Source organism: Cannabis sativa, chromosome 4, assembly GCF_029168945.1.
Source record: "Cannabis sativa cultivar Pink pepper isolate KNU-18-1 chromosome 4, ASM2916894v1, whole genome shotgun sequence".
NCBI classification, from domain to species: Eukaryota; Viridiplantae; Streptophyta; class Magnoliopsida; order Rosales; family Cannabaceae; genus Cannabis; species Cannabis sativa.
The window spans coordinates 74,108,770-74,123,761 of NC_083604.1; the positions used below are offsets into that span (position 1 = coordinate 74,108,770).

The 14,992-nt window shown below is 34.9% G+C and overlaps 1 protein-coding gene across 1 annotated transcript; it reads left to right on the top strand.

The window, feature by feature from the left end:
• The first annotated feature begins 11,586 nt into the window (after nt 1–11,586).
• Nucleotides 11,587–13,832, top strand: LOC133037377 (RNA polymerase II degradation factor 1-like). Its single transcript, XM_061114473.1, has 2 exons — nt 11,587–12,608; nt 12,718–13,832. The coding sequence occupies exon 2, from the start codon at nt 13,120–13,122 to the stop codon at nt 13,717–13,719; it is 600 nt and encodes a 199-aa protein (XP_060970456.1). The 5' UTR covers nt 11,587–12,608; nt 12,718–13,119; the 3' UTR covers nt 13,720–13,832.
• Nucleotides 13,833–14,992: the final 1,160 nt, after the last annotated feature.

The window sequence follows — 14,992 nt, forward strand, 5'->3', positions numbered from 1 at the left end:
TCAGCTCCTTACGAGTGGTCCCTCCGACGTGGGGTCATCCCGAGATCATAGTCACTTTCCCGTTAGGTCTAGGTGGCAGGCCGGGAATATGGTGAGCATCTCCGGGGGGAGCAACTGGAGCCAATACTCCTGCTGCACCCCCTGGTGCTACTTGTGGCAAAGTTCTAGCCGCCTGACCTGGGTTGAGGTGAGGCAACCGATTCTTGATCCACTCATAAAGGTGTCCCAATGGGATTAAGTTTTCGATCTCGTCTTTGAGATTTTTGCATTCATTGGTGATGTGCCCAATGTCGTTATGGTACTCGCATCGCTTATTGGGGTCCCTCCGGGAGCTGTCTTTGTACAAAGGAGGTGGTCTTCGGTAGTGCGTATTTTGCCTAGTAGCAAAGTACACACGCTCTTGGGAGTCCGTTAACTCCGTGTACTGGGTATATAGGGAAGTGTACACCCTTTTCTGTCACTTTTCCTCTGTCCCGGTGCTGCCTTTGGAGGACCTTTTACTCCTCGAGCCCTGGGAAGGGCCAGCTAGACTGGCTGTCGGAGCGGAGTGCGAGGGGGCTTGTCCATTTATCCCTGAGGGATTTCCAAAATGGGACGATGCGGGGGTCAGGGCCTGGCCCTGGCTATATCCGGGAGTAGCAGAGAACTGTATGCCGCTCATCGGTGGAGCAAGTGCTGGCACAGTGCCCGAGGGCTAGGCTCCGGGCACATATCCCGCTATTGCGGTGGGATAATATCCTCCATAGCCCACTATTTGGGCCTCTTCGAGGTTAATGTATTGAAGGTTTGCAGCTCCTTCCTGTTGTAGTTCGTTGCAGAACGGAGTCCCTGTACGGATGCCTGCCTGGAGAAGGGCAAGCTGTTGTCCGTCATCAACTTTCTTAGTTTTTGAGGCTTCTTCCCGGAACCTCTTTATATAATTCTTTAGTGTCTCCGTAGGCAGCTGCTTGATGTTAGTCAAGGCGCTGACCTCCAGATTGACTTTTCTTGTGGTGATAAACTGTCTCCGGAAGTTAGTCTGTAACTTATTCCAGCAGCCCACGGATCCTGGCTCCAATTTCTTGAACCACTCCTCCGCGGACCCGCTTAGAGTAAGCGGGAAGCACAGACACTTAGCGTCATTGCTGACTCTCATGACCGTCATGACCCGGTTGAACCGTGACAGGTGATCACTTGTGTCAGAGTTCCCGGTATAAGCTGCCATTTCGGGCATCTTAAAGTTCTTGGGGAGCTCTGTTTCCAGGATGTGCTTGGCACATGGCTCCCGGTCCTCACAGTCTGAGTCGGAGTCGTCGCCTTTCTGTCTCCGGGAGACTCGGGCGATGTCTTTTCAAAGTATGGCGAGTTCTGCCATGATTCCTTCGTTTAACGTTCCCGTGGAGACTGCAGGTCCGTATTTCTTTTGGTCAAGGTGATCCCGGAGGTCACCTTGGTCCCCATTGATCTGATTCCTCAAATCAAGGGGAGGACATTTCTGTCCTCTTCTTCCTCTCCCTCCGGGCTCTTGGTGTACGGAAACGCTTTTTCGGTCCTCTCGATCCTGAGGGCCAAGACTCCTTTTTTGGAGTTTGCCCCTCTGCGGACCTTTCCCTTTCGGGAAATCTGAGCGGACCTTTTGTGGATCCTGCACCTTTTTCTTTTTCCCGGGGGTAGAAGTAGGGTTTTTCTTTTGGTTCCCTTCAGTGGAATACCTTATGGGACTTGGTTCTCTAGATTTCTGCTTTTGGGTACTTGGTGAAGATTCCTCTAGTTCCTTTCCAAGCCCAGCAGAGATGGCTTTAGGATGCACGTGGATTCCTGCTACCTCCATGGCTTTTTGCATGGCCAGCATCACCTCTTGCATCTTTTGGTTTTGTGCTTTTTGGGCTGCGATTTCAGCTTCATGATCGACAGCCTTTTGCCTTAAGAGTACCAATTCTGAGTAGCTACCTTCGTCGTAGGCATACTCGTCGAGGTTTCCCTCGTAATCGTCATCAGGAATTCCTTCTTCTTCCTCGGAACCCTCGGTTGCTCTTGAGGCCACGTCCTCCTCATTCGGATCTTGAGCATCTTGAAGAGGGCGAGGTTGACGTGTGCTTCGAGTCTCCACCATTGTTGTGTTGTTGTAATACAGTGTGTGTTTACAGAAGCTTTCTTCAGCTCTCAATGAAAGCACCAAAATATTGACCGAGGTTTTCGGCAACCAATGAAATAATAATAATTTAGAGAGCGGTAAGAAATTAAGAAGGAGATTTTTTACGTGGTTGGGGCGTTAATGAGCCTTAGTCCACGAGTCTGTGTATTTATGATAGTATTTAATACAGAGAATGTTCTTGGTGAGTTTTTACTCTTCTTACACTTGTGCAACCCAGAATTCTCGACCCCTCTTAAATGAGCTTTGGGGGGGGTATTTATAGTGTTTTTGTGGGGTAATCCCCAGAATTAAGGTACATGCATTTCTGTAACTATCAGTGAAGTTGCACAGTCCCAATGAATATATCATGGGATATGCATGGTCTAATCCCTAGGTACTATAGGGATTTTATGAGGGCAGTCCTTAATCCCTCTTGACTGATGTGATTCTTCACAGAGTAGCCGTCACTAGATTTTATTGGTCATAGCCTAGTAGGTACAGATCGGGGGTTATGCCGTTAGACTTTATTGCGTGTGGCAGTTCCAATACGCCTCCTCCCATGCGGCATTAAATGCGAGATAACTGCTCAGAGGAAGCCTGACACCACCCGGAGATGCTTTGATGCCATCTTGCTCTCCGGGAGCATATGAGACCTTGCATGCCTTCTCCGGGAGGCATATCCAAAATAATGCTTTGCTTTATAAAGACTTAGCTATTTAATCCAAACGCTGAACCCTTTCCATCCACATGTCACTGTCCGATCGGTCCACGTATATTGGGAAGGGCAACACAAACCTTACAGAAATTAATATGGAAATCAGAAATAATATATATAGATTATAATGCTATTTAAACTATTTATTCTTCATCTTATAACATGTGAATTGAGACCCGTCTTATAATGAAAGTTGATAAACATTTAAAAACACTTTAGTATCTTTCGTTTGGTTCCCTTTAGTTTCCTCTTGTGATAAAAAAAATTCCAGAGTCTTATCATTTTCACGTGTAAAATTATAAAGTATAACTTATAAACACCAATATATCTATACTATATATATAATAGAAGAATGAATAACTTTGGTCAATGAGCTTTTGAAGAAATTACAAACTACATAACTCTTATAAATTGATGTCTTTCATTTTTACCATTTTTTTTTAAATTTATTATGTTTATCTCTTTTTTCAATTATTTTAACAATTTTACCCCTATCATTTGACGATAGTCTCTATTTTTCTTTAATTAAAATTTTACTCAAACTTTCCCACAAACTTACACATGCATCTCCAAATAACATAAATTTATTATGTTTGAAATTATGTCTTTATCTGAGAGTGTGAGGATAATTTGAGTACAATATTTATAAATAGAAGTATATTTAAATGGGTTATTTGCGGCAAAACCTCCTAAAGTGGACAAGTTTTTGCAACTAACCCCCTAATCTAAAATTTTAGTGGTAAAACTACCTAAACTACTAGTCCGTTAGCAGTTAGCCCTTTCCATCTATTTTTGGCTGTTAAGTGCCAGGTTGGAATGAGTCTACGTAAATAAATATTTTATAAAAATAAAAAAATTAATTATTTTAAAAATAAAAAATAAAAAAAATTATTTTTCTTTAAAAATTAAAAAAACAGTTTTAAAAAAATAATTTTTTTTTTTAAAAAAACCCCTTCTTCTTCTTCTTCTTCTTCTTCTTCTTCTTCTTCTTCTTCTTCTTCTTCTTCTTCTTCTTCTTCTTCTTCTTCTCTGCTAAAAAAACCTTAACCTTTTTAGTTATCAAAGAATATTCTCTAACACAATAACCCAAATACGAGATCATTTCTTCTCATTTCCCAACAACCAAACACAAAAAAACCCACTTAACAATTCCACCATAAATTTCATCTCTACCCAGTACATTTCCAACAATATAGAAAAAAAATCAAAACTTAGTTTCACCTTGGTTCACATTCCCAAATTAGCTTAAGAGTTTAAGCATTGAGCCTCAAATTTCCAATACCCAATTTACTCACCTTAGTTCACATTCCCACTATTTATTAATACACAACAGCAAAAACCCAAATACCATATCATTTTCTTCTCATTTCCCAGCAACCAAACACAAAATCCCATCACAAATCAGTACAGCTCTAACAATATGAATAAAAAAGATCAAAACTTTAATCCCAAAAACAAATTACATACAAAAAACCTAGTTGAAACCTTTAGCGCCTTCTTCTTTCAGCTCTGATTTTCCAGGCTTATGATCCTTTGAATACGAAGAAGATGATGGAGAAGATGATGATGATGATCGCACCACCACCGCCTCTACCACCCCATTTATGCTTATCTCCAACTTCCGCCCCAAACCCTTCATTCCTTCTCTCTCTAACTTCCGCCCCAAACCTATTTTATCCTTCCCCCAAACTCACCAACCCTTTTCTCTCCCCAGTTCCTCCATCACCATGAACTTGCTCAACAAGCTCGGCTTCGCCCAGGGTCGCCTCCAAATCCCCTGAATATTCCTCCGAATCATCGTCCATCGCCCAGGGTCCCGATGAGGACGTGCCTGCCCCAGGCCAGGAGTTTGCCCAGTTCGTCCTAACCCTAAAAGAAGAAGAAGAAGAATGAGGAGGAGGAGAAGGAGTGCGTAGGATAGAAGAAGAAGAAAGAAAAGAAATGAAAAAGAAAAAGAATTAGGGTTTTTTTAATTTTAAAGAAAAATGTAAAATTAAAATTAGTTTTTTTTTTTTTTTAATTTTTAAAGAAAAACAATTTTTTATTTTTTATTTTTAAAATAATTAATTTTTTTCATTTTTTTAAGTATTTATTTACGTGGACTAATAAAATTGTGCCACGTGTATACTGTGTACACGTGGACATTCCAACCTGGCACTTAACAACCAAAAATGGATGGAAAGGGCTAACTGCTAACGGACTAGTGGTTTAGGTAGTTTTACCACCAAAATTTTAGATTAGGGGGTTAGTTGCAAAAACCTGTCCACTTTAGGAGGTTTTGCCGCAAATTACCCTATTTAAATTAAATTTTATTTGGAAGTAAATTTGATTAATATATAAAGAAAAGGATATCATTATACAAAAAATCTTACTTTTAGTCGCAACAAAATTTGTGACTGAAGATAAAAAAAATTGTGGCTAATTATAAATTATCATTATTGTGTTGTGACTAAAAAATTCGTGGCTAAAAGTATTAGTCACAAAAATTTTAATTTGTGTGACTAAATGTGTTATTAGTCACAATACCTAAAACTAAATTAGTGACAATGTATCTAAATGCTATGTTTTAGTTACAAGTAATTTTTTTGTGTGACTAAAAGTTACATTTAGTCACAAAAAGTTTAGGGTAAGTATCATTTTAGACCTTGTGTTTTGTGAAAGTTACCAATTGGACCCTCTGTTTTGTTAAATGACAAAATGGACCATGTATTTTCTAAAATGGTACAAATAGGATCCTGAACTGATTTTTTATCAAAATAAAACTTAATAATAATCCGATCTAAAGGTGTTATGACAAAAATGTTTGCATTTTCTGTATTTGTTCGTGTTAAGAATTGTCTTCAAGTTGGTCATATAAAAAAAATTGTCAAAAATTAAGCGCAGGGTCCTATTTTTACCATTTTGAAAAAATACACGGTCTATTTTGTCATTTAACAAAACAGAGGGTCCAATTGATAACTTTTACAAAACACATAATTTAAAATAGTATTTATCCAAAAATTTATTGTGATCCAATTTTTTTTTACTAAAAGTAACTGTTTTTTTGGAGTGATCCTTCAACTTCTCCTATAACTTTTTGTCTACTTTTATATCTTTTTGTAATTATTTATATCAATTTATGCTATAATGGGCTTATAATCTCACACTTCAGCCCAGCATAATAGCGTGACCCAAATTTTCTCCATCAATAAAGTTTGACCAAATTTATTTCTTTATTTTCCTAAGCAACTTTGTCTACTATACATCACACGGTGAAGTTAAATACTAGTTAAGTTTTGCAAAAGTTATTAATTGGATCCTCTATATTATTAAATAACAAAATGAATTTCATATTTTTTTAAATTGTACAAATAGGACCATAAATTATTTTTTTGTCAAAATAAAACTTAATAATAATCTGATCTAGAGATGTTATGACAAAACTGATTATATTTTTTATATCTGTTTGTGTTAAAAATTATATCTTAAAGTTAGTTATATGAAAAAATAAAATTATTAAAAATTGAGCCAGTGTCTTATTTTTTATCATTTCGAAAAATATAGAATCTATTTTATCATTTAACAAAATAGAGAGTTTAATTGGTAATTTAAAATAGTATTTATCCCATACATATATAAAATTCATGTAATATAAAAACACATCGGATTTTTTTTTCTGAGAAAAAGATATCAGATTTTGATAGAAGCAAAATAATAATTCATTTATTTTTTATTTAATTTTTAGTTAATTTGGCTTATTTTTATATATAATAAAAAGAAAATATTGTTGTCTATAATTCTCAATTTTGTCATCTCCTAAAATGGGAGATCTTCCTGTATTTATAAGTGTTTCAGAATAATAATTATAGGGTAATTCTACAATGCACCCCCTTAAAAGGGATGTATTGATGCACCCTTAACTTATTTCGGCATTCATAAAAAAAAATTAATCTAATTTTTTTTTCATATTCATGTACGTTATAGCTATTTAAGATATCCTACAAAATTTTGAGAAATTCGGAATAATTTACACTATAAAAAACAATGTTCAAATACTCAATTTTACACGCGTATAAAATAAAATAGTCACGCGTGCAATACAATATTTTAACATAGTTTTCGGCGTGTTAAACTTTTCCAAATTTCTTAAAGTTTTGCAGGATGTCTTAAATAATTATAACGTACATGACCATAAAAAAAAAAAAAAATTGACTGAAAAATTATTTCGGATGCTAAAACAGATAAGGGTGCATCAATGTATCCATTTTAAAGGTGTGCATTGTAGAATTTTCCACAATTATATATTTGTACTATAAGTTGTTACAATTATCGCAAGCTATTACATCATTAATTTTATCTATTATAAAAAATAATTAAAATTTTAACTAAATTACATATACTTATTATCACAAGGCACCATATTTAAAAATTAATAACTCATGGGAACACTGCCAAATGGTTATCTAAAGTACAAGGGCGACACACTATCCAAAGCCTGTAATTCTATTTTTAACATGTGTTTTGATATTTCGTACATAACTCAGGTGTAAAAGTCGGCTACTAAAGCTAGGTTAGTAGTGAGAGAATGATATAGAACAAAGAGAGGTGTCATGGGTTTAAACTCAAAACTTTTAAGTTACAAGATATTAATTGATTGTAATATATTATTATGCTACGCTAAAAAAAACTCAGGTTGTGTAAGTTTTTCCCTTCCAAAACATCTCATTTCACACCTTCCATAGTTGATAAATCAAGACTGCAGTGGCAGTTAAATAAACATGCTTCTTGATTTGACTAACTTTGGCTCGCTCAATCTAGTTTCAGTTTTCCAATTCAGCCATTGTTGAACTTGATTGAAGCATCTCATGCTAATATAACAATTAAAAAAAATAAGTGATCACAACATTCTTTTAACTACTACAAAGAAGACAATTTTAATTTTTAATTATTTTATAGGTTAGTTTGGCATAATTGTGCTGTGGGAAAAAATAATTGTAGCTATATATTGTGAAAAAAAAAATAACTGCAGCAGATAATATAAGAAATGTCACTTTTACCAGCGCATTTCGCAAACTGCACTGGTAAAAAGATTAAAGTTTTACCAGCGTACATTTGCAGTGACTAAAATTTAACTTTTACCAGCACATTTACGCGCTGAGAAAAGTCTTTTTTGCCAACACTTTTCATTTTATGCTGGCAAAAGTTCTAATACCAACATTGATTTGCCAACCCCCTTTTGCCAACATATCATAGGTAAATTCTATTTTACCAGCGCAATACGAACTTTTGCCAGCACAAAAATGTGCTGGCAAAAGTGACATTTCTTGTAGTGAGAACTGTGCAAAAACTGATCAGTTAAGTGTTTAATAAATTATAAAATTAAAATGTTGTGATTTTTTAAGAAACTCTAGATTGATTTGGTTTGTTAATAATAAATAAAAAAAATATAAATATAAAATAGTTCAATGGTTCTCACTAATGTTCAATGGTTCTATGAATGGCTACTTCCAAGCAAGAAGGGGACTAAGACAAGGAGACCCATTAATGTCTCCCTTGCTCTTTGTACTTGGCATGGAGTACCTTAGTAGAATCATGAAGAGTGTAGGTGAAAAGACAGATTTCTTTTTTCATGAGAGATGCAGTGATCTTAAACTAAATCACCTGAGCTTCGCGGATGATGTACTCTTATTTTGTAAAGGTGATTTTAAAAGCATCTATCGAATGCTCCAAGGTCTAAAGTTATTCTCCAACACATCCGGGTTGCAACCAAACAAGAATAAATCAGCAATATATTGCAGTGGCATGAATGAGACTGAAATCAAAAGGGTGGTTGATATGTCTGGTTTTACAAGAGCAGATCTACCATTCAAATATCTAGGCCTCCCCATATGTGCAAAAAGAATCTCTAAGGAAGATTGCAAGCTGCTAGTGGACAAGATGATTGCTCAAATAAAGGTGTGGAGTTCTAGGAACCTTTCATATGTTGGTAGGGCTGTATTCACTACAACAATTAAACCTATTAGCGGCGGCACTATTAGCGGCGGGAACTCTCCGCCGCTAATACTAGTAGCGGCGGGCTCACCGCTATTGCTCCGCCGCTATTAGTATTAGCGGCGGACCCCGCCGCTAATACTCCGCCGCTAATAAATGGGCGGGATAATTTCCGCTCATGCATTTCAAACTATTAGCGGCAGACTATTAGCGGCGGGGGTCCGCCGCTAATAGTATTTTTTTATTTTTTTTTAATTTTAATACTATTAGCGGCGGACCCCCGCCGCTACACCATTTATAAATACCCCCATCAGCCCCACTTCTCCAATTTTCCTTTTCCTTTCAAAATTCAAAAATTCCTTTAACCCCTCTTCCCCCCATCAGCCCACCACCACCCCGAAGCACTTCACCTCGGCGCACCACCACCCCGATGCACCCCCGACGCACCACCAGCACCATCCCGATGCACCACCGGCCATTTTTAGTAAGTTTTTTTTTTTAATTTTACATTTGATATTATATAATTTTAGGTTTTAGATTTGTATATTCAGTTTTTATTGTTGTATGTATATTTTTGATTTATAATCTGGGTGTATATTTATGTTTAGATCGGATTTTTTTTGTTTTTGTGATAGATCTGTATATATATTGTGCATTTGGGTGTATATATAATAATATGTGTATATATATACATTATTTGGGTATTAATTTTTTATTTTTTGTATATATATATTTTATTTGGGTATTTATTATTTGATATTGATATATATTTCCTGTGTATATATATAATTTATTTGGGTATTTATTATTTTATTTGTTTATATATTAACTGTATATACATATATATATTTCTGTATATATATATTCACTGTATATATATTTTTTTTATTGTTTTATTTGGGGATATATATATTTTATTTGTATATTAATTGTTTTATATTGGTATATATTTTCACTGTATATATATATGTATATATTAATGGGTTATATTTTTAAAATATAATGTATTTTTTTTGTATATTATATATATAATATATGTTGTTTTTGTTTATATATGTGTAGATTTAATATATATAATTTTGGTGAGTGTATATACTAAATAAATATATTTTGTAAAGTTTATATACATATTTTATTGTTGTAATTTTTTTTACTTTTTTAATTTATTTTGTGGAATTGAAAGTATTTATTTTTGTTATTTTTGTTGTTATATTATAATTTTTATTTGATTTAATTAATTTTATCGGGTATGTTTAATATGTAGTATTATCATAATAAAATGAGGATAGTTAAAAAATTATTTGGTATAATTTTAGGTGTTAAGTTTTGTAATTTGTTATTTTTTAAATAAACAAAAATGAAAATAATGAAAAAAATTAAAAAAGTATAATATAACATAAAAATTTGAATATTAAAAATTAAAAAGTTAAATAAAAATAATTTTTTTAATTTTAATAAAAATTGTAATTAAATTATTAAATTTTTATGTAAGTTTTTAAGAAAAAACATGTTAATGGAATTTTATGTTTTTATAATTTTATTATTATAAAAATTGAGAATAAATATAGAATTAAAAAATTATAATTTAATATAAATTTATTTTATAAAGATAAACTTTTAATTTTATAAACTAAATAAAAAATTAGTTTAAATTGTAATAAATTATATAAATTTTTAAATAAGTTTATTAGGGAAAATAGATAAGTTTATTAACTTTTAATAAGTTGTTTTAAAAAATAAATATTTAAATCTAGAAACTAAGTTTAGGAGTTTTTTTATATAAATTAATAAATAACATAAAAATTAAATGTTATTAAAGAGTAATTTTTTTTATTTTTAAAATTTAAGTTTTAATTATAATTTAATAAATAAATTTTTTATTTTAATGTGTCTAATTCATAAAATATTCATAAGATTTTATTAATGTTGAAAAGAATATGTCAATGCTTTGGTATACTTATAAATATATACCATAGCTTTGTTATATTTCATAACACTTAATAAAACATTCAAATTTTTAATACTTTATTTGTCGCTTAAATTGTAGATGGCGACAATCGATAAGTCTTGGACCAAAATCAGAAATCGTGGTTGCCATGAATTTTGGAATGGTCTACAAGCCTTTTTAGCAATGGCATCAGAACATAAGGATTGTGATGGTAGAATTCGATGTCCTTGTGTGAGATGTATAAATAGTAGGTTTGAAAAAATAGATAGGGTTAGAGCACACGTATTTGATCGAGGTTTCATGCAAGGATATGAGAAGTGGATTTATCACGGCGAGCCTGAGGATGTTGTCGATGATGTAGCAGTTGCCGATGTTGAATCAGAGGATGAAATGATTCCTATTCTAGAAGACTTCTTTCCCCCAACAACAGAGGATGTACAAGGAGAAGATGAACAACCAACCACAAACCCTCAGTTTGATGACTTATTTGAGGAAATTGAAGCTGAATTGTATCCCGGTTGTGATTGGATTTCGTCTCTCAACTTTTTAGCAAAGCTATTGCATAAAAGTTAGAGGAAAAATTCCTAATAACATCTTTGAAGAATTGTTGAAGCTTTTAAAGTTTGCATTTCCGAAGGAAAATAATATTCCACCAACTTACTACGAGGCAAAAAAGAGATTGAAGAAATTAGGCTTGGGTTATGAATCTATCCATGTCTGTTTGTATAATTGTTGCCTATTTTATAAGGAGAATGCATCCAAGGAGGCTTGTCCAGTTTGCGGAACTAGTCGTTGGGTTACTTCCGAGAACGCCAAAGCAAAAAAAGTTCCTTGCAAAGTCATGCGATACTTTCCGTTGACACCTCGGCTTAAAAGATTATATAGTTCGAGGATTACAGCGAAGAGCATGATATGGCATCATACTGGAAAATCAAAAGATGATGGGGTTTTGCGACACCCGGTCGACGGTTTAGCTTGGAAAGACTTTGATGCAAAACATCCCGAGTTTGCAAAGGACCCAAGAAATGTTCGACTTGGGTTAGCTGCTGATGGATTTAATCCATTTGGCAACATGAGTCTTGCATACAGCATGTGGCCAGTGGTGTTGGCTAACTATAATCTACCACCTTGGTTATGTATGAAAGATAATTATTTTTTGCTATCTACCCTAATTCCTGGTGCAAAATCTCCAGGTAAAGACATGGATATATTTTTAAGACCTTTGGTGGATGAATTAAAGGAGTTGTGGAATAATGGGTTACCAACGAGAGATAGTTCGACAAACTCGATGTTCACCATGCGTGCTGCGCTTTTGTGGACAGTGAATGATTTTCCTGCTCGTAGTAGCTTGTCTGGGTGGAGTGGTCAAGGTTATAAAGCTTGCCCTACTTGTAATGAAGACACGACGTCCATTCGAGTGATCGGAAAGACATCATATGTTGGTCATCGAAGGTTCTTGCCAAGTAACCATGCAATGAGAAGGGATAATTTTATGTCCTCATTTATAAATTAACATAATTTTAAATTATTTTATTACATAGTACTACTTTGATATCGATGGGAATCCCCATCGAGACCTACTTATGGGGACTTTATATTCGGTGATGGCGGAGCGGTATAGTGAGCGAAAGACACTCAGACACAAGCATTTTAAACAACATTACAAAAAACCAGAAGATTGGGAGACAGTTCTCAAATTCCCCCCTGACTACTTGAATACCGAGACTTGGAAACCGGTTTGCGAATTGTTCGTTAGCGAGGCATTTTTGAATCGTTCAACTAAAAATAAATCGAATCGGCAACTAATGAAATATCCAACAACGCAAGGCACAAAATCGTTGGCGTCCATACGCCACGGAATGGTATGTATTAATTCCTTAATTGTTAAATGTTTCATAAAAAAAAATTCTTTAATAGTTAATAATATTTTTCTCTTATAATAAACTAATTTAATTATTTATATTCGTATAGGGGGGTCCTCCTGGAGAGCATGTAGTTGAAGCATGGAAGGAGATCCATGTGAAAAAACCGTCTGGAACTTTCGTTAATGAATTAGCTGCAAAAGATTATGTAAGTGAATAAAATGATTTATTATTAAAATTTATATTTTATATTAATTATATATTCTAATAATTTTGATTTAAATAGGAGGAACTGATCAAGGAGCTTGATAGGAAGAGACTTGAACGACAATCCCAGAGCGATACTGGAACTGAATCTGAATCTGATACTGGTTATCAGTTTGACGTTTTGGAAACAGTTCTAGGCCAAAGATCTGACTATCAAAGAGGCGTGGGTAAAAGGCTCAAGGGCAAAGGAAAGAAACCAATCCCTCAAACTCAATCGACGGTGCCTCCCCAACCAACTACTGAAATGATGAGCACTGTGGCAGAAATATTCTCAGCTATGCGTGCCACTTGGGGGGGTAATTTGACGCCTGAACAACGTGCTCAAATATTTAATCCACGTTTTGACAATTTTATTCAAACGTATAGTCAGTCGCAGTCGCCTGGTGGTTCGTCTTCTCAGAGTTATGCCGCTCCTCCGGAACAGCAACAACAACCTCCTCAACCACAACAGCCGTCTTCGCAACAACAATTCCAAAGTTTGTCACAGCAGCAATTTGAAAATTTTTTGCAGCAGCAACCCCAATCTTTTCCTCAGCAGTTTCCTCAGCAGCAACAACAGTCTGCTCCGCCATTGGGAAATCAGTTCTTGTACCGAACACCATCAGAGTCTCCTCCGCTCGGCTCAAACTTTGCTGATTTTGGATTATTTGGGAGTTCATCGCAGGAGAACCAATTTTATTCAACTCCCATTTTCAACCAAGCTGAGCTCGGTAATTTAACGCTGGGTTTATCATCAGACCAAGCGTATGTGCCTTCTCCGCCACGGGCTTCGGGGACTCGTACCGAAAATAATCCAGATCAAGACTTCATAATTAGAGACCTGAATGAAGATGTTAATGAATAATTTATTTATGTTTTGTAATAATTTAGTTTAATTTTGAGACAATATTTTATTAGGATTAATATGTTAAAGTTAATTACTTTGGAGACAATTTTAAATTATTAATAAATTTTATTAAATTGTTATAATTATATTAATTAGATTTTATTTATTGAATATTCGTATAAATAATTAATAATTTATTTATATATAAGATTAATATATAAATAAATTTTTATAAATATTTATTATTTTTTTTTTAATTCTGAGGGGTGGTCCCGCCGCTATTGCTCTTTCTCAGTCTCGAAACACGAAACTGAGAAAGGGCAATAGCGGCGGGGTCCCGCCGCTATTGCTCCGCCGCTATTAATAGTATTAGCGGCGGACCCCTTTTTTGGCCGCTAATACTATTAATAGCGGCGGAGCAATAGCGGCGGACCAATAGCGGCCAAGGTCCGCCGCTATTGCCCTTTAGCAGCCAGAGAGGACACTAATAGCGGCGGAGAGGTCCGCCGCTATTACTGTTGAATGTTGTAGTGATTGATCAATTCAGTTCTGCTTACTATACATGCATACTGGAGCCAAGTAATGATACTACCTAAAATAGTGATTGCTGATATTGAAGCTGTTTGTAGGAGTTTCTTATGGAAAGGTCAAAGTGAAATGGCAGACCCTGGAAGTGTAGCTTCGGGGACATGTGTAAGCCTAAGAAAGCTGGTGGAATCGACTTCATGAGTATTCATGAATGGAACAAAGCTGTTGTCATAAAAAATATTTGGACAATTGCATCAAAAAAAGATAATCTATGGGTGAAGTGGGTGCATAATTTCTATATTAACAAAGAATCTTGGTGGGAGTATAAGGCCCCCACTCAAAGCAGCTGGTATTGGAGGAAAATTTTTGAACTCAAAGATGAATGGAAAGAGAAAGTCAGCTGCAGCCAGTTTACTGCTCAAAATTGCAAAGTTTTTGAAGTTTACAAAGTCCTAACAACAGCAGATGATTTATGTCATTGGAGCAAACAAGTATGGTCAAGGATGAACATTCCTAAACATAGCTTTCTCCTTTGGCTAGCAATGTTAGACAGATTAAAGACCAAACAGAGGCTGGTCAAGTTTCAAATTACATCAGATGCTCAATGCATTCTCTGTGGAGATTCAGAAGAAACAGCCCCTCACTTGTTTTTCTGTTGCAAATTTTCACAGGAATGCCTCAGACAAATCAAGGATTGGCTTTGTTGGAGAGCTGCAACTACAACCTTGCAGAATGTGCTTCGGTGGATCAACAGAGCTAAAAT